The sequence below is a fragment of the Diprion similis genome, chromosome 11 (assembly GCF_021155765.1).
Source record: "Diprion similis isolate iyDipSimi1 chromosome 11, iyDipSimi1.1, whole genome shotgun sequence".
NCBI lineage: Eukaryota > Metazoa > Arthropoda > Insecta > Hymenoptera > Diprionidae > Diprion > Diprion similis.
The window spans coordinates 8,415,918-8,437,433 of record NC_060115.1 but is presented as its reverse complement, the minus strand read 5'-3'; the positions used below and the strand labels follow the sequence as shown (position 1 = coordinate 8,437,433).

General features: G+C 38.2%; 1 protein-coding gene across 2 annotated transcripts in view; it reads right to left on the bottom strand.

Annotated features, from left to right (window-relative positions):
- The window catches only part of LOC124412419, a 190,960-nt gene that overhangs the window by 118,588 nt on the left and 50,856 nt on the right, over positions 1–21,516 (bottom strand). Inside the window, exons 1-2 of one of the 2 annotated variants that reach the window (XM_046892275.1) lie at positions 18,098–18,151; positions 13,892–14,062 (exon numbers count right to left, since the gene is read on the bottom strand). In XM_046892275.1, the coding sequence (XP_046748231.1) occupies positions 13,892–14,062; positions 18,098–18,132 (206 nt within the window). In that variant the 5' untranslated portion in view covers positions 18,133–18,151. Of the gene's footprint in view, positions 1–13,891; positions 14,063–18,097; positions 18,152–21,516 lie in introns of those variants that run through there. The other variant, XM_046892276.1, reaches the window with a different exon arrangement.

The following is a 21,516-nucleotide window of genomic DNA, read 5'->3' as shown; positions in this document are numbered from 1 at the left end:
TACTTTCACGTTAGCCTTTGTCTCTCTCTCTCTTTCTCTCTGTCTCTCTCTCTCTCTGTCTCTCCTTCTTCGCCGTTTAGTCGTATTGACTCAATATTTACCGAGACAGACACGGTTAATGCCCCTTTGACGTAACGGTTAATTAAACAACAACGTTCGACTAAAATTTCACTCACAGTTCATTTCCATCGTTCGATATATTGTTCTTCGTTATAATATGATACGTTATTATTATATGTATATAGACAGTTTCAGATTGGAACGATATTAGACATTTTAAGCCTTGATTCTACCAAAAAATCAGTGAGCGTTCTGATTTTTCTATATCTCTTTTTTATACAATCCACAAACGCGGCAGGTGAATAATATAAGCAAATTGAATCGGCACGAAATTGATACGTTAATCTGAAAAATTTTCATCCCGAAGGAAGAATAATGCGGGTTACTTTACCCCAAGAGACACATGTCCTGCTGGGGATTTCATGTTTTTTTTTTTTTTTTTTTTTTTTTACACGAGTATCGTCCCGCAAGTTTTTTCACCCCCTTTTTTTACCCCCTTTTTTAGTATCTCCTCTCTCGTTAGGAGACAGAGAAAATTGTGAATCGTTCCACCCTTGCGCATATATAGAATCGAACCCTCGGATTGAAGAGAAAAATATATTATTATATTATGTTATTATGTTTGTCAAGCCTGAGTATATTTTTCCAAATGTTTTGTGGCGCAGGCAAGTTTGAGTAATACTTTTACCCAAATCAGGACTGTCCCTGCCTTTTTCAAGTTATTCGGATACCTGCCGGGGGAATAAAAACTTTGACCCACGAGGTGTAAAAAAAAAGTAAATAAATAAATAAAAAAAAAAAAGGTATTCTCGTCGAAAGAATGTCAACGTTTTTTCTTCCAGAGAATGGTGAAATTGAATTTTTGAAGAAGGGGTTGAAAAAATTCTTCCTCTTCTAGCGATAGCTCGATAGAAGTGAATTGAAAACGTAGGCCGAGGTATGCGTGTAAGATATATATACTTATAACATCTTCTTTCGACGAGAATACATTTTTATTTTTTCAACACCCTGTGTCACATATTTAAACACTCGCACAAAAATATCCACAGCCGTTCGTGAAAAGAAAATATAACGATATTGCATGCACGCTTGAATTGATTTTAGTTTTCCAAATTCCTCTTTGATAATTAACTTGACCACCACGTAGACGTTAATATCGTTTTGAAACCGTTTTTATCACAGCTTCAAGATAAAAATTAAAACTTATACTTATAATATCGAACTGAAGATGCTTTGAAATCACAACTTTCGTCTCGCGGTATTTTCTACTTGTCCAAATCGCGTAAATAATATTCCAAGTTCAGATATTGCATAGAAAGTAAAGAAAAAAAAAAAAAAAAAAAGACATCCGTTGCATGAAAAATGTAAAACAGACGTTACGAGCGTGTCAACGTCACGCGTCTTATCCGCACTCCGCATGGTTTTGCGGTAAATCAACAACGTAGAATCGGGCGTCGCGACGGTATAAAGTTAGAAAAAATGACTTGATTTTGACTCGACGCTTTATCCCCGTCACCCCACGATGAGGGAGTGACGCGTGGCTTTGGATCACCGCACAGTTTAATAATACTCACGCGGTTTAATACATACTGATAAACCGCAGGTAGAAAAAAAAAGAATCAGTCGAACAACAAATTTCTTCTCTGCAACTGAACGTTAGTTGACTAAATAGTTAACGTAACTAGAAATTACACCGTGATTAGAAACGGCAATTAGAACCGATTCTTTTTTGCTTAACAAACTCTTGCTTTTCACAAGAGAAAAACAAAAATCGAAATACGAACTGGAAGAATTTCTTCTTCGTTAGATCAGGCCATTGTCTTTTCATTCGGCGGTGAGCAATTAATTGGCCAATTGTTAATTTTGCTGCAGCAGTCCATGTATTTCGACGCTGCATGCGGAGAATGCCGGATTCGTTTAAATGGGGCGAATTTCCATCGGATTTTAAGACCAGTCTCAGATAACGCCAAGATGGCATCGCGAACCGGATGTAATGCATCTCTGTAGACACGCAGGTTTTCCTTTGATCTTTAAATCTTGAAATCTTTGATCACGGTTACTTCGTGCAATAACAAGAGCATTGCTCATATTCATCTCAGTGATAACAATGCTGCTCAAGTATATATCGATGATTCTTTTTACAATCTTGATTTTTTATTAATTTTCTAGGATTTCAAAAAGCCGAAATATCATTGTAATGTTTTTGGGATTAATACCAGATACGTTGTTTCATTATATACATCACTGTAAATCCAGGAAACTCAAAAATCAAGTATAAAAACAATTTAAGCGAGACTCGCTGTGCAGATCGATATTTCATTTCCAAACTCTCTCCCCGATTTTTTTTTCCTCTCACCTTATTCTTCTCTCTCTGACAATGAAATACAAATACGTAAAAACGTAAAGAATAACTGCGAGCTAGAGGAACATTTTTCGTAACTTCAAGACGTATATAGTGTGGATAAAAGCGATATATGGGTCAGGGTGTAATAAAACCAGCGAATGTAGGAAACGAAACTGGACCAAAGATCGGAGTCTTCTTCTTGTTAGTTTAAACAAAGCTCGCGTATAGATACTGAGAATCAGATAAAGCAGGTCGAGCTGTTTTCGACCACCGAATTCCACATTCTGTTTTCACGTCTTTTGCGAAAAACTACATACATAAATTAAGGATGTCAGCCTGTAGTCGTAGTCTGATAATTTTCTACCTATTTTGAAGGAGTTCCATCGGAGTAAAAATCCACACATAAAAAGCGACACGTGTATAAAATTAAGTCAGAGATTATTGTAGGTATATAAGTTGCAAATAATTACACACGCGAGAAATTCGAGAGGAACGACTTTGAGGATATATATCTATAAATTATAAAAAGCCACGTTTCGCGGTTTCAAATTCACGGATCGTACGAATATCGCGTCCCCACAGTATCAGGGTCTGAATACACCCGACGATTTCTTATCACTTACACTGTAGGTACACCGTTTAAAAGAAATCACGAAATCAGATGGAGCCAATATCGAAAATGACAATCTATAAGTACGGTTGATCGAGGAAGTTACCAAAAAAAAAAATAAGATAAGGAGTCGCTAAAATGTCAACGTTAAATATCTTTCAAATGATCGATGATGAGAGTATTTTCAACAAATTAATAAATCCATTTATGAATGTCTTATGTAAGTAGAGTACCTAAGTTCTTTTTTTTTTGTTTGTTTCTTTTTGAATCCATCTTTAAATCGAAATATATAATTATCGTTGAGTGATCGGACGATCGTTATAAGAGAAAAACGAAAAAAAAAACGTTCGCTTAATTCTTATAAAATAAAATTTCTTTCGTTAAATATTGTTTCGATAAACGTTAAGTAAGTTAATTTTATAAAATAACCGAACGATTTTGGGTAAAAAGTTTTTACACCAGGAAAAAGAAACATCATTCCGGTAGCATCTGTCGATGTTTAATTAACGAGCTTTCTCATTATTTTTCCCACACGGCTTTCTCGCAAATGAGTTTTCAGCTTCATTATCTGCAAATGAGAATATGAATTTCCCTTTTGAGCACAGCTCTTTGACATAACATTCGGTCTGACGATATTCGTTTATTTTTTACGTCTTTCATTATTATTTCTCATCATTTTCTTCTTCGTATCTTCAACTTACACGAAATACACAAGCATAAAATATATAACATATATAACTACATATATGTATATATATATACTATCTTTCGTTTCATTCTCTTCTTGTCTCGCGTTTAGTAACGCGGCAGTAATATCTCGAGGCTTTTACTGATCCCTGGCAATGTGGGAGTATATACTCTATGTATGTATATATATATATATATATATATATATATATATACCCACACAATCTATATACACCTATATAGCTAGTATATAAGGTAAGCAATATAAAGCAGTGTGAGAAAAAGTCAGGAAGAAGAATTCGCCGTCTGTAGGGTGACAAACGTCAGGTGAAAAGCTGTCCCAATTCACCGTATATCCCAAAAACACAGTCGAGCACGTTCGAGCAAATAACCATGTCTAAGGAAAAGCTTTCGCTGTATATATCCTCGTTCGTTTCTTCCTCATTTCCAATTTCCTCTTATTCTTTTTCCGCTCACGATTCTTTCATTTTCAAGTTTCACCTTCTGTCAACTACAGCGAAAAACTAGATAGCAATGAAAGGAATAATTACGCGTAGGTATACCTATTATATCTATAAAACTGACAACGAATAATATTGCAGAGTATCGATGAAAGTTTATAGTCCTTCTGCGGTAGACGCGACGATCATTGAGATTATTTTAGTTTTAAAATCCCGATAGTTTTAGATTAGATCGACCCAAGCCAATGGATTATACCTGTCACTATGACGAAGTTTATATGACAGACACACACACACACACAAATATGCATTTAAATATATTCTAGTTCAGAGTTCGAGCGAACTTTGCTCAGCCTCTTCATCTGACAATTCTGTCAGGCATATTTTCTCGGGATGAAAAAAATTTCTCAAATAAAAGTTGCTCGGCTTATTATACATATATACAACTTATACATATAAATGTATATATATACATACAACATACAACAGCATGTAAGAGACAAGACGAAGACGATGATTAAATCGCAAAACAAAAGTCACAGTGTACCTAGAGAAGAAAAGAGACAAGATAAAAAAAAAAAAAACTTGATACTTTGAAACACGGAAATAAAAACTATATATAAAAAAATGTAATTGGTCTGACAGTAGACCAGGCACGATTTTTCTTTTATTTATTTATTTTATTTCCTGCGTATAAACCAGTGATTTGGTGGGGAAAGGGAGGGGGAAAAAAAAATATATATAATCCATTGATCGCCGAGCAAAAACTTGGAGATTATTGATTTTTAAACTTAATCTAATTATGGTTATTTCGAATGAATATTTTGATTTCATATGGCTTCGTAGAGTGGATGATATTGTTATCTGTGAATATAATAATGAAAAAATGTCGGACTAATTGAGAAGATGCAATACGTACGTAGAAAATGTATGAATCGAAAATTTTTTTCCAAACCATCGAAACACGCATTCACAAGTAAATTTCTTTCAATTACCACGTGTCTTTTCATTTCCCTATTTCCCATACGCAGCTAAAACCTAAAGTATTTGTACAGATTTCGAAGTTTAAATTAAACGAGACGGTGGTTCCGTATCTTGAACAAAGGATCGCGAACCGTGTCGGCGTGATGTCGGTAATATTTCCAAGCATGGCTTGTCTCAAGACTCCCGAGACGTTGAGGCTGCGGAGAGATACGTATATTTGTATATACATACATATATATAGATAGATCGATGCTGAAGGAAAAGTTTTCCACAAAAGACAAAGAAAATCAAGAGAGAGCGAGAGAGAGATGGAAAGAGAAAGAAAATCAAAGAAGAGATGAAACCTGTCTAGGAATGAGAAAGATAAGACCGAGGAAATAATTGAGGACGTTTTGAACACGTTTACTTAATCTTAAAATTCGCTAATTGGATATAGGATAGAATTTATGATGAAATGAAATGAAATTGAAATTTTTCACGTTTACTATCGATCCTTACGATTGCGTTTGCCTATGACAAATTATACGCGCACATGCAGGTTAGTACAGTCTAGGCGTCTATGCAGATATTATAGATATGCATTTAGAAAGAGACTATCGCATATTCGAATCTTCGAATGTCTAGCATATCGGAAGAACTTGTACCCACAACCCTTGCAATTTAATTACCAGAACAAACAAGCTTCTTCTCGAAGAAGAAGAAGAGGAGAATCCTGGAATATATGAGATCACGTGATAACACTCGCAGGTGGATCCAAATATGTACATATATAATATGGATACTTGAACTTTGAATTACAAGCGACGGTTTCGATCCGTACCGCGGATCCTGTGCAAAGAAAACTTTTGGATATAACTTTGATAAAACCTCGGAGGAAAGTTGCGATCAATAATAATAATAATTGGATGAGAGAGTATCTCTCGATTCCGCATCGTTGCATATAAAGAGGGTAAATATTTGTAGCCGTTTTTTTTTCTTTTTTTCTTTCTTTCTTTCTTTCTACCTTTCTACCTTTCTTTCTTTTCACATTATTTTTATAATACTTCTCCGTCGCTCGACACTTTCTTTTTTTTTTTTTCCTTTCCTTCGGCAAATATACGGCGAATCGGTAAACTCGATTACTATATTACCTGAGGGTGAATAATAAATTATATTATACTAACTCGAAGGGAAATTAATGAATATAGCTGTACAGAGACGGACCGATAATAAAAAGGAAATTCTCTAACCCCATGCAAAGACGATGATGATCACATCGATTGAGATACGAATTTTATTAAGATAAATTCTCTTCTATAGTACATAACGAGTAATCATGTCTCGTTAACGACGACCCCCCCCCCCCCCCCCCCCCCCCCCCCCCAAATTATATACCTCGGTTTGAGGGAAAAAAAAGCTTATTCAGAATTGCGACAATTACTCGAAGCAATCAGGTTACGTTATACACGCGAAATAGTAAATTCGTGAATGAAAAAATTGTTACTGATTTGACGTTATTGTTACTTGTATAATCTGTCGTTTGACTTTACAGTTGCGGTATTGAACAATTTGAAGACTTAACTAAAATAGTTAATGTTTCGATGAATTCTTAAAGTGTCTAAATCTTCCCTTTCCCTTTCCTTTGTTCCGTATACCATAATCCAAAGCGAGCGAACTTTCGTTAGGATTCTTACACATCTCTTTCGGAGATTTGCGAGTATAGTATGAATGAAAGCCGTATACGAGAAGATGTTGTAAAACACACGTAGAATAACGACGTCGAAAGAAACGAAAGCGAAATGGTCCGCAGAGCTTTTGAGGATAGGTAGGTAGTAGCGATAAGGTCCGGGTCCGCAGGATAGTCGTACCTACGTTGTGTAAAAGAAGAAGAAGAAGAAGAAGAAGAGGCAGAAGAGAGAGAGAATCGAAAAAGAGAAAGGCGTGCCGATCCGGAGGAAAATATCGCGGAGCAATAAAGAAGTCAGGAGAAAAAAGCGGCGAGTTAGAGTGCTGCACCAAGATCAGAAAAGCCGTTGAAACGAGAAGCAGAAGGACGAGGAGAAGGAGAAGGAGAAGGAGAAGGAGGAGGGGAAAAAGAAAAGGCGCAAAAATAAGGGGTGGAAAATCCGGTCGGCACCGAAGAGCAAATCTGCAAGAGCTTCCTTCCGCCGCGTTTTTTTTTTTTTTTTTTCTTCTTATCCCTGACCAGCAGCGAGACTCTCCGGAGTCCGGCTTGAGGCTTCGGGTAAGTCTGGAGCTTCCCAGTGGTGGAAAAGATGGGATAGCCTCGATATAGTCCGGGGGTAGGTCGTAGGCACTAAGTCGGTGGTGCGAACCGCGACGGGTAATGGGCCGCGACACGATATATCGCTCCGAGTTCTCAGATATTTATAGACACCGGGGACAGGGACAAACCTATAAGGTTCTCCTCTCCTCTCCTCTCCTCTCCTCTCCTCCTTCCCGAATGCACCACCGGTCGAAGGATCGTCCTATCAACATCGATGAACATCGGTGTACCCGCGCCCCCTTCGATTTGATTCAATACAAGATAGATTTCGAGGATGTTTTTGGTGCGTTTTACGATCGATATAGATTCATGGTGTTTTTTTTTGTTGAGGTAAGAGTATGTATAGCATTGGTGGTAACCATGACAGAGGTCTGAATAGCATATATATATATATGGATAAAAGATTACAGAATTTATTACACAGTAACGATTATGATAAATTTTAAATACTATGGGGGAAAAGATTTTAACTGAGATTAGACCCCATCAGCTGCCAATTGTCTAGAATAAATGATAGAATCTACCCTATAGGATAATCGTAAATATACGAGAGTACGTAATAATTCCGCTTCGGTTTCTTGCTCGGTTCGTTTTTTTTTTTTTTTTTTTTTTTTTACGAGGACCTCCTAAATCGTTGTATTGAAAATTTACAAGTGAAATATTATGCATAATAATATTGATATTAACTCGCGATTAACTTAACGTTACACGTCTGAAACGGATATTTGGCTATTTCGGAAAAAAATGGTGACTCCAGCTGAGTAAATTCTTGTAAAGCTGATACATGAATTTAATTATTAGGATCTGCTAGTGCAAATTCAAACAGTTTTAACGAGCGGAAAGAGCGAAGTCAAACTGGGCGCGCGACTGCTGATTAAGTCGAAATATCAAAGGATCCGACAGACAGTAAGACTGAAGAACCTTGCAGCCTTAAGTATCAAGAATGAGGATTTGATAAAAATATTGCGTTTTGAGAGGCAGAAAGACCGAAACACGATCCACGATGTGTTACATCAATATATTGTAATAAAATGTAGAGAAAAAATATCGACATCATTTTTTTTTTTTTCATTTCAAAACGTGTTTCTAAACGATCGATAATAATTTTGAAAAATTTGTTCAATTTCATCCCACGCCAGGTTGTTTTTTTTTTTTTTTTCTATTTTGTTTATCGAGGAGACGCTGCGTAGCTAACGAACTGATTAATTTGATTAACATTCAAGGTGCGACTGGTTTGTAAAAAAATTGCGAGAAAAGTATTCTATTCAACTGAATCTGACAACTCCTTAATTTTGCACCTCATTGTCAAGACTGTGCCTGTACCTACGTATCAAGTCATTCAGGGTAGATAACTTGAGGTGAAAGTTCGTAACTTTGATTTGACGCAAGTTCAGGACTGTCAGAACTTAATGTCTAACGAGTTCAACTATCTCGAAATTACTTCAGAGTTGCAAGGTAGTGATTTTTGGTTAAACCTCACTATTTTCGACTCTCCAAGCTGTTACAATTCATCGACATTGAACAAATCATACAAATTTTACACTATAATAATATATAACAATTCGATAATGTATCTCATTTTTCATGATTAATTGCTCAACGTTTTCGGCGAAAATTTATGGTGTCGAAGTTTTTTTATTCGAAATAATTTTGGAAAAAGTGGACAAATTAGTCAGTTATATATACATATATAGCCAGATGAATACAGAAATTTCGAAGATGACGCTTAATTAGTCGAGGCAAAGGCCTTCAATTTTTTTTTTTTTTATTTTTTTTTCTCTCTACCTTCTCCTAATCGACGTCAACTCGATCGAAAATCTCATTTAGATCCTCGAGTAAATTGCCAAGGTTTCCCAGAGTTTGGACGAAGACGAGAAGTTGGAAGTAAATACCTTGTTAAAAGTTTTTTTCCCAATCACAGCCAGGAGACTTGGGCTCACTTTGGGTGTAGGAGGTGATAGTCTCGTTAAACGGTGATAAAGTGTTTCACTTTATACGGTGTGATCTTTTTACGTATACAAACACATCCATCCATACATACATAGAGTATATACGTACGTGTATTGCATGTGTGTGTGTGTGTGTGTGCAGAGTTCATTCCGAAACTAATCCCGCAGAGAGGCTTAATAAGGGTCAACACTCCCTCATATTAACGAAACTATATAATTACGTGGCGCCGTTTCATTGGACAACCACTAATTACAAGGCACCATACCTTGAATTATCGACAAATCGAAATCGGAGCACCGATCAACTTACGGACTTTGAACTCGGACGATTTTACGCTATTAAAAAATAAATCGGCATCTTGGCCGAGCAGGCTTTTAGTAATTACGTAAGGCGAATTACGTACTGGATGGCGGGGCAGGGGGAGGAAGAGGGGGGGGGGGGGGTAGTTATACAGCAGGACCATTAAAGGATGTATATATATATACATATATATATAGATGAGAGAGAAAACCAGATACGAGAAAGACAGAATATATCGAATTCAAAATAGTGGAGGGCGATTCTCTCGCGTAGAAAATAAAGGGTGAAAAAAATATCGTGTAGGGAAAACGTGATCTCGTCGAGTTTTCGAATACATACGTCTATCGTACGGGATTCAATTATTCATTGTTATGTGTAGTCGTCGTCGTCGTTGTCGTCGTGTTATTCTATACGTCTACGATATAACAATACGACGTGAAACACGTGATTCGGTTAAAAAAATTTACGAATAAAAATCCACGGAACAACCCTTACGGACTGAGGAATTATTTGAAAATTTGTAGAGATTGGACAATTATTCAGATTATTTTTAATAACAATTTATGTGAAATTGTCGGGAATTAGATGAAATTATTATCCACATGTACTTCGTACGTAACATAAACAACGTACAAGTTGCTATTCAAGGAGGCCAGAAATTTTTGGGAAAAAAATTCCATGACATTTCTAGTTTTGACCTAAAACCTAGTTTTTCCTGACATTTTCCAAGTTCTAGTAAATTACTAAAACCTGAATCGTTCAGCTTACTAACTCTATATTCTGTTAAAATTCACTTCGAATCGAGGAAAAATATAACGTACAAAAAAATCAGTCTGAGCCAATTTCTTTTCTCGACGAAAAAAAGTCAACTTATTATCTCAAAAAATCATTTCTAATTCCGATGATAGAAAAGTGACATTCTCAGTTTTTTCCATGACCAAATTAAAAATCCCCTGACAATTCCAGGTTTTTCACAACCCCTTTTTAAAGTTCCCTGACATTTCTATGTTTTCCAGATTTTCCAGGTATGTGGCCATCCTGTAATATTTTTTGCATTGTTCGTACGTGAATATAACGAATTATCTAAATATAAAATCTGCAGCATTTCATAGTAAAAGCCGCCGCATCGAGAGTTGTTACGCATGGGTTCGTTTTCAATTCGTTCTTCTCCTCTGCATATACCGCGGGAATTATTTATACCCGAGAGTGCTCTCGAGAGGGTAAAGCGAGGGTGTGAAGGTACGACACGCGTGTGGCACGACGTGGATTTAATCCCGCCCGAGAAAAGAGGCGACGAGGATGCATAAGGGCTTTATTATAACTCGCATCGTATTTTTTCGACGCGTGAATGCTAGGCGGGGTGATTAACGATCGCATTATCCGTCACATCCACCCTGCAGGACCAACGACGACGCCCCAAAACCTCCGACGGAGTTTCTTCCCCCACCCCGCCCCAAAAAACCCGCGATCCTCGAGGTCCTTCCCGATATACCCGAGGATACTCCTGAAAATTGACGCACAAAATTTAAGGACTAATGGAATCGGTTTTTTAATAATAAGGAACAACTGGTTCACTCGAATGAAGTTGGACTATAAAAACAGTTTGAATATTAATAACTCATTGAACCGCACGAAAAATATTTGCATAAAAAACAAGGAGAAAATTAAAATAAACAAACGAAACTATACGTTTTCTGGATTTATACGTGAAATGATAATACAAAAGCGAAGAAAATGAGTAAACTGCAAAGAAAATCGTTGAGAAAATTGTCGATGATATTTAATCGTAAGACAGAAGAAAATTATTCCATTTCCGTTGGTGAATGATGATTTGCGATATAAAAATATAATCGGGGGACAAAATTACAGCGAGATTCACCCTTTCGATACCTCGGGAAGTGAATGTCGTTTAATTCTAATACAGACGATAGTCGAGTCGATTATGTCCCTCCGTGATTTACCGCCACGTCAAAGAAGAGAAGGGAAAAGGAAAATGACTCGGTAATTTTCAACGCCACGCATGAATCGCGTTAAAATGCTTGACGATCATCCGCGATCCCATTTTTCAACGAGAAACACCGCAGTGGCACGTCTCGGTTATAAATTATTTCCTAAACAGAATTACCGGCGGTATCGCGTGACTTTTGGGTCACATTATTACCGCTAATGGGTCCAGGATGTCGAACCGCGCCTATCCATCCAACCACCTTGTATCCCCAGGTTATCCAAATATAAACATGTATTATTCGCACGATTCGTTGCGAGAACTTTCAGGCTTGTCGCAAGCTCTCGTTTTCAAAATTGAATACATTTTCTTTACATTCCATATCGGATTGAGGAAACATTCGTTAAAAATTTTATCCACAGAAAGCGTCAAGTAAAAACTAAATCAAAATAACTTTACATCAACAATATAGCCAATTATTTTATAATAATTTTAAACGTGTCTGTCTCTGTTATTTTCTGTTTTTGTTTTATACAGCGATATAAATTTTCTCTTACAAGAAATACCGAAATAAATTTTTTTTCTCTGAGACAAACGTCTACTTTCTACACTATGATGAAAATTTGAAAATTATCGCAACAATATATCAACAACAACAACAAACCAATTCGATATATATAATTTCGATACCAACTAACAATAAAATTTGCCAATAAAATTTCCCCGCTTCTGCACGTCGCGAACAATTCTAATAAATTGCAGATTTTTTCCAAAGCTATATAGGAAAGGACAGACGTAATTGGTCGATTGAAAAGAGAGAGGCAGAAGGATAACGACAAGTGTCCTTAACGAAGGGGCAGCAGCACCGCGGATTCCGCAAAAGTAAGCCGCGTTGACGTTGTAACATCGAGCACCGCATGCTGGCAGTGCGGAAACACGAGTGAAACTGACGTGAATCGAACCGAACTGAACGGAACGGAACAGAATGGAACCGTTGAATTAATGACGCGAAATGCAGACGAGATGAGAGCCGATTTAATGAACTACGGGGTCACAACGTATACCTATAATATCCGTACAGGTTTATGGGTACGAATATATGTATGTATGCATACCTGCAACGAGTTACACTTTACAGTCGTATAACAATTGCACGACTCATCTCTCGACGTCGCGGTTTTAACCGGCTCCCACCTTTCCGTTCGTTTCAACCAACCGGCTCAAATCCGGAGGAGTGAAGAAAAGGAGAAAAGAATCGATTCGCCAATTCGTTATACTACCTACTGCAGTTTTTAATATTTTATGTTCAGACGGGAAATAATTCGTGGATAATTATTATAGGATACCGCGTCGGTAAAACGCGAAAGCTTAATTACATTTCTAATCATTTATTATATATATATATATATATATATATATGTATATATGTATATAATCTCGTAGTTCGATTTTTGCAGAGTTAATTGATTCGCCTGATCGTCGCCACATAAAGCGCAGAATTTTAACCTAGACTTTAGACTATTCGATCGTGGGTGAATTTTTTAGTGAAAAATTGTTTGTTCGAAATTATTAGATACCTGTTTTTAATAAGCTGTTTGAGAAAGAGATTATTTCGAACATATGTTGGTAAATAATCGTGTGGAAGCGAATATTCGTTTGTTTCATTAATTGCTGGTTTCGAAATTCCAACTATAACAAGAGATCCCGAGTCGAGGGAAAACGAGGGATTTAAGTGTTGAACCCCTATAAGAAAAAAGAATCCAACCAAGAGATCAAGGTAAAAAAAAAGCAAATTACAGTAATTTTCTGAAACGATTAACCGCACGATAGAGTTTGGTCTTCTTACTTAAAATCCAAAGACTGTAGACAACGAAACACAACAGATGGATGGAAGACATGCTTAATTATACTGTAACGAATCGGCACGATTCAGAGAACTTTAATGTGTTCAGAGTAAAAAGAAACGTCGTCTAAAGTTTGGGAAAAGTAAAGAATAAGTTGCATCTCAAAATATTTCATACAATATTCGAAAACAATTCTGAAAGCTTTTTGAAACCAGCATAAAAACATTCCATTGATATAAAAAAAATGAGTAAAACAAAAACGAACGAAAGCCTGGACCGAGTTTAACTCTACAAGTCCGTTCGTTGCAGATCCCTACGGTTATGAGATTACCGGAAGTGGATTTTCCAGCGCGGGAACAGTCGATACGGAAGAAAACTGGCACCAGAGATTATCCGGTTCAAAGGGAAGGACAATTTTGTGCTGGATTATGCAACGTTACCTGGAGTGAAGAGCACAGACGCGCGACGTTGACGGCAAGTGAGTCGACGGCCGTGATGGTAAGACGTGTAGAAAAGGTTCATTTCGATGCTGATGACCTTGATGGTACTTCCGGGAGTTGACGGAGCTTCGCAGCGTTCCCGGATGATGGCGATGCGGCGTGGCCTCCTCACTGCAACACAAACCCGGAATATCCGAGGTTAGTAGGCTCGAACTGGTTCGTTTAGGTTACCCACCGAGCTTTTCCGACCCATTTTCAACCGCTGCTTTTCTTTTTCAACAACTTTCGCAAGCTCGACGGTGATTCTCGATCGGTAATACAGGTCGCTACGCAGTGTAAGATCGTTTTTGTTCAATTTCTTTTTTTTTTTTTTTTTTTTTTTCACAAATATAACACAAAAATGACTATATCTTGAGAACAAATGAACGAATTCGAAAGAAAATTGTTACCATCAGATTTCTCAGGTCGCTGACCACGAATCATCTAAAGTTATATTTGCATAATTTTTATTCTGATTGATATTATTACTATCATTATCCCAGCTCAAAAAAAGTTCAAAGTTTGGCTCGTGGTTAGCCTGAATCAGTTTATTTTCAACTATCGAATCAAATCGGTGCCAATATATTTCGACACATTCTGAACGACGAATCAATACAAACATATATCCATAAAAAATTTACATTCAGTCATCGAGAACGAAGAAATGGCTAAAATCCGTCAAATTTTTCTACTACACAAGTGAAAGAGACAAAACCGCTGCATCATCGACGTTTTAAACTTTCCCATTGACCATAACTAGTCATAGATCACGACTTGCGTTAGATAAAGCGAACATATTACAGGTGTACATGGAAGCGTTAACAATAATATACGTAAGCGTTTTAAAAGGGGTGTTAACAGGCCTCCATGTTCCTCGTGTGAAACTTATACGTACATGCATGTACATACATTGTTCATATCTTATCTTCTCACACGTAATTCCGTGTATTGCATTAGACTGCGGCGAGATAATGCCGCCGGTCTTGGTTAAGATAATCATAATACTGTTGGACGAGTAACGAGCTTAATCTCCGGTAGGGAGAAGACGTCGTTTGTTCGAACCTTACTGGATGATACAGTACCTTTAAACCTCTCACGATCAGCCGTAAATCAAACTTCAAACTTAGTATATGAACGTCTATACAAACTATTAACAATCATCTTCGATAAACAACGGTTAACTGATTGATGCGAAAAAAATCTAATAAGTAAAGGTACTCAAAGTCTTTGGCATTTTTCGGGTCTTTTGGGTGAATCAAAGTATTTTAACGTTTGCGATTTAATATCGGAGTGATCTGCTAGTTATGTATTACGTTTCGCATTCTGATTGACTCTGTTTGATCGGACGATAAAAAGATCCTCGTCGAACAGAGAGTATTTAAATTATTGGAATTCGGAAGTAAGTGTTTTGTACCAGAAATCTGTAATGCAATTGAAATTTCGATTTCATTATTTTTTCTCAACTTTGCATGAATTGTATATAAAAATCCAGCAACAATAATAGTCGAAATTATTTTTAATTTTTCAACATTTTTCCCAATCTATTTTCAATCGTGATTATATCGATATTTGTACGGGTGATTCAATAACTAGATTATACATCTGTAATCAAACATTGGCAAAAATTTTCGATAATAACTAGTTTTTAAAAACCTTCCAACGAAGCGTAACAATTTGTATAATTTATAATCAAGTATAAGTAGGTAATTCTGTGACTGAAATCTCCGGTATAATCAACCTCGTAAGATGATTAAGAGGTAAAAAAAAAATACCAGGAGATTGTCACGACCGATTTCGGTATAAGACAGTGCATGCAATAACCCCAGCATGAAATTAACTATGACCAAATTAATCCTATTACACTCGCCCTGGATGCTTTGCCCATAATATTCCATCAAAACCAATTACCTCAGATTCCCGTTCAGCTAATCCCTGATTACTTCCGCTCATAAAATCAAGATAATCACGCACGTCGTGTGACGATTTGAATGAATCGGTTGGTTACACCAGGAAAGAACGATTCGTCCGAATTGCGATCGCGACACGTTCGCCTCTTTCATCGCTATAAAAGCTCGAAAGAGGTATAAAATACTGTGTCTTATTATGCGCGTTCACGGAGAACAGGACAGTTTATCGAGTCTCGAGTATCACGGTAAAACTGAACGATTTCTTATACCGTGAGAAAATACATAATCATGCAAGTGCGTGTAAGCGCTCGTTCGATGCCGCACACAAAGGTATGAAAACTCTGTGTCGGTGGGAAGTGATAAGCGCGTTATCGAAGATACGAAAGACGCCATGCATGGCGGTGAGACTTATACTCCAAGTATTTTTCAAACAAGTTTTACTTCAGTGAAGCACTTCTAGGCAGGACTTGTGTATAAAGAATATGCGCCAGGAAAATGGAATTGGGGGGAAGAGAAAAGCGGCGGCGCTAAGGTAAATAGCCATAAGGACACCTTAAGTGATCCCTTTTCCTCTGCATGTTGACCACGCCGTGAACACGGATTGAAGGGATGTTTACGCGGTGCAGTAAAGGCTGATGATAAAAAATATCCAAGTGTAGGTGCACTGTGTACACAATAATATATACCAGCTAAGTACGATATATAATATACCTAACAACACAATATATAAAGCAGCATGTGCAGCAGCCGACAACAACGTGCAGGGCTCAGGTGATAAATGATATCGGAATAGACGTACATGCATGGAATGATAAACGAGGTGCGTCTATGTCGGAAAAACTATGTGGAAATATGGTTTTTTCCAAATTGTTATACTATACACGGGGCAGGAAAATTTTACGAGATTAGAAGATCGTAAGTAAGGGAAAAAATATGATACGCGCGAGTAGTGGAAGTGAGAAATGATTCGCGGGTCATTTATTTTCCGTATATATGTATAAGTTTTATGAAATACATAAACCACAGGGTATGCATCGTGTATACATAGATCAGTGAATTTCACACGAAGCGATTGTGCGAGGCACGTTGGTTGCGGAGCACAGGTATCCATGGATAGGTATCATGACGACCGCATGCCCGCACAGTTTCAGTTGTAACAACCGAATGGATATTATATGTATGTACGTAACTCGTGCATCTGCTTCGCGACCGGAAATAACAACAAGGACTGAAGGTAATGTCCCCAGCCGTTGGTTAATTGTGAACAGGTGAGAAAATAAAGCCAGAAATATAATAATTACATACGAGAGAAAGATAATTACGTGTTGGTGGATTTTTTTCTATTTTTTTTATTTTTTGCTTCTTTGTTTTTTTACCAATAAAGTAAAAAACACGATTATCGCGTGTTGGTAAAGCGCAATTAATCTGCACGGTAAATGATCACGGTCTGTAATAAAGTTAAAGAAAGATTCGTTGTCGGAATTCGATAAGTATAAGTGACTTAATTAATTTCAAAAATTTCTGTATAGTTTTCGCATTTATCGAAAACCGTTCATCCACCATAGAACAACAGAGGTAGAGAAAAAGTAGTTCCACGGAGTGCACGTAACGCAGAATTGATTGAATTCAATGAAGCTGACAGTTTCAACGGGATCCAGAGTCTCTCCAAATACCAAAATCAAAATTTTCCGTCTCCCGAAACCTTCCAAAAACGCGTGCCCCTCGTACAGCCATTCCAGCTGAGAATAAACGCGCGTTATATGGTAGATTGTTGGGTACGAGTGGTGTGCGTGGACGAGGGTGCGGGTAACGAGCGTGTACCTGCACGAAGGGCATGCATACACGAAGTGGAACAATGTGTGAGAGTTTACTATACGATGCGTGCCTGAGTAGCGGCGTTTCGGAGGGCAGATGTTCCGCCGGAAATTATAATAACAGCGTCCAAGTTGGTTCGAGATAAGATAGATCCGTCGGTGGTGTATAAAATACCGAAAACGACGGAGGAAGGAAGGAAGGAAGGAAGGAAGGAAGGAAGGAAGAAAGGAAGGAAGGAACAACATCGATCAAACGAGAAGCGCTTTGCGATAACGAGCAAATTGTTGATTAAGTACCCGCAGCGGAGTGGAGGGTTCGGAAAGAAAGAGGGAAAAACCGAGGGCAAAAGTCACGCGCGTCGTTCTTTGGACTGTTGTTACGACATTGAACGGATGACAAGCCTTCTGTTTTTTCTCAATAAAATAGTGTAACATTGATATTGTACCTTGCCGCGTTGTTGCAGTTCTTGAAGCTGACCATTATCCTGAGATCTGTTTGATGAATTCAACTTAACAACGAAAATGGTCACAACCTTGAACTCAAGATCAACTCGCATCGCACCTTCACCGACAAGCACTGTTGCGCACAAACACAAACACAAACACGAACACAAACACACACACGCACACTTGGAAACGCAAAGTGAATTCACCTTGAACCAACGCTGTAATCATTATACCTGAACAGGTTGTAACGACACAGCATCACCGTGACTGAAGTAATATAACCATTTAAAAGACGCACAAAAACCGAAGCTGGCTACCACAATAAAATCCGCAACGTCCAGGCTTTCGAATTGCAGTTTCGCCAATGTTTCCTTCTTTAATTTCATGTAACTTTCGGCATGGCACCTGACAACCATGAACCGCTTACCCACGCGGCCCGAGGGCAACTGACGAGCTCTGAGCCACGCTGGATGACCACTTGTCCCCTCTTTCCTGGCTACCCGACCCTCCGAACCACAGGCGTCAAGCCATAGTCGAACCAAAGCTACGCGTCCTCGGGTCTCTCGGAGTATTCCGACACCCTCGAAGGGATGACGAAGTGCAGGGATCATCCACGATCACGAAAAGGGTCCGATGGCCTTACCAGGAATAGGTCCTTTCCTCCCATTCTCGTCCTTCTCCGAGGAGTCTGGGTCGTGTTTCATTCTCGAAACAAACCAGCTTATGTACGGACGTCGAGACTGTTGTCATGGTCACTTCGTGCATTGTCGTAAATCAATCACTGTTAAGAGTGTAGGTATAAGTATCGTCCAAGCGATGCTGTTCACCGGTGAAAATATGTAGATCTTACTTGGTCTTGTAACGCGGTTGTCATATTTGAACGTTGCCAATTTTCGAAACCATTATTTAGAACATCCTCCATAAGGAATCAGTCACGGTCTTTACCGGATTACGAAATCAGTCGACGTTCCGTACTCCAGAGAATTGCGATTCAGTTCACACGGTTCACGAGGTCTCAATTTAGCTAACCAGCGTCTTCGCCTCTTCGTCTTTTGTTGGCTTCTGCCAAAATTGGATCTTTCTCTCTCTCGCTCTCTTCTACTCCGGTTTCTTTCATAATCCTCCATTTTCCACTCTTTGCGCGACTCGTCTCGCGGTCGGCCGTGCTTTGCGGTCATCCTCCTCGAGGAGTGTATTAAGACCTTTCTAGCAGGAGGGAAAACCGCCAGGGAGACCCGAAACGCGGAGGCAACCGTACAGATATACACGTCGTGCGGTAAACTCGGTTAAGATTGGACGTCCCTCTAATTGGAGAGACCGTCGTCCCCGCGTTCCGCAGGGAACGGAAGGAAAGACTTTCTCCATCCGTCCTTCGTCTCGTCTCATCCGTTACAGAAGTCCATTGTGTCCGGTACTGACTCGAGTGAACTGGAGCGAAGAACGGAGAGGTGAAAAGAGGGGGGAAGGAATATGGGATGGTTTCGCCAGCAAAATGCCTCTTTCTTAGTGTTAGGCGCACCGGAATACCTGATGATTGGGCTTAGAGTTCTCAGCCGTTAAGCTCGCACTTGTATGCTTCGGATCTGTCTCAAGTACGTGACTGCCAAGGAATACTCAATGGTCCATAGATAATAACTGAGAAATTGATGAGAGAGTATTTTACATATGAACACTGGTTGCTCGTTATTTTTTGAACGTTATGAGTTGACTTGCTGAGAAATTGGAAAAACGTATGTCATTTTTATCTAGCAGATTGATTGAATTCTGTTATAGATAAACCAAAAACAGTTTAGCCTAGTTTACCGATCGTTAAGATTGGAAATTGATTTTTGAGCTTTAAAGAGTTCGTTTCGATGTGATTTGAATTAGTGAAAGAGGATCAGAAGGATGGTAATTTGTTTTTCATTTCTGTACAGTTAGAATAACAATCAGTTAATAATAATGAATGGAAATTGAAATGCACTTGAAAAAGCTTAAGGCTTAGTGTGTTGTGATTCGTCAAAAAGAGAATTTCTCTGTAACTCAAAAATCAAAAGCCCGCACGGAACGTGATTGAATCGGTAATTCTCCAATTTTCCCATATTTCCCCCAATTTAGAATTCTCGGCATGACGTTTAGCAAATTTCGTTGGCTTGTTACCGTCAAGCTTGTGTGGCCAATTGCAAAGGATTACAGAGGAACGAGACCCGTCGAAGGATTCTGACCCCGAATCAGCCCCAATTTGCATTGTTATTTGTATGTTGGTAGGAGAACGGTGGAGAAATGAGGGCGGTTTTGATTGCCACCCCTTCAAGCCCAGCGTGTACGCCTGCCCTCGATTAAAAAATTCATTTATCCGAAAATCGTTGCGGCACCGTGCAATGCATGTAAAACCAGAAAGAAGAACAAATTGGCGTGTAAAGGTACGTTACAAACCTGGTGTACCATCCTCCGTAAAATACGAACGCCTTCATCCGTATGAACGGATATCGTTTGCAATTAAATTCCTCTCTTAACAAGGTTGTACAGTATATACTGTAAATCCACACGAACACACGTTAAAGACTCGTGTACCAACGAGCGAAAGGATTTAATCCAGTAAGTATCGAATTGTTGTATCGATTCGTTTGCCCCAGTATTTTTTTTTTTTTTTTTTTTTTTTCTTTTCTGTTTTTGCCAAAACATAAGGAATTTATATTCATTCGTTCATTCGTTCATTCGCGCGGGATTATTTTAACCGCCGCGGTGTAATTAAAGGAGGAAACAACGGAAGCTTGAATGGACGTATGTATACATATATCTTGTAAAATCGCAGGAAGTTATAAACAAACAGTCCATGTATAATAGATGTAGGTACATAACGTATTTATATGTGTATATATATATATAAATATAAATAAATATATACACATTTATATTGTATATGTATGTATATGTGAGCACATTTTGTTTCGCCTCAACGATGGGAGTTTTGTAAAGCAGCACAATAGAAAAGGCTGATTATTTTACCTGGCCCGTCGGAGCTCCTTGTGTCCCTCTAAAGCTACCTACGTCACCTGCTGCTCCGGGGATTTCGTCAGGTGTAATTTAAAATGCCTGCAGCCAAAGGTGCAGGAGTTTCACACAATGGCGTAGAGCCGATTCTATCCGTCGCTTTTCTGGTACCCACGAAGAAGCCGCCAAATTTTAACGTATCATCCCCACGACATTTACCTGTAGATTTTCACAGTCTCAACGCAAATTATTTTTTGAATATTATAAATTGATTAGACATACAAATTCTCGCACGCGTTCTACATTAACGCGATTTGTGCGAAACTGTATGAAAACGAAAGAAGAAATTTTCTCCGAACGATCGGATCAAACAATAAAAATCGAGGTGGAAATCGATCTCAAAAAAATTTTCCAAACTCTGTACCATTGATGAGGAAAAAAAAAT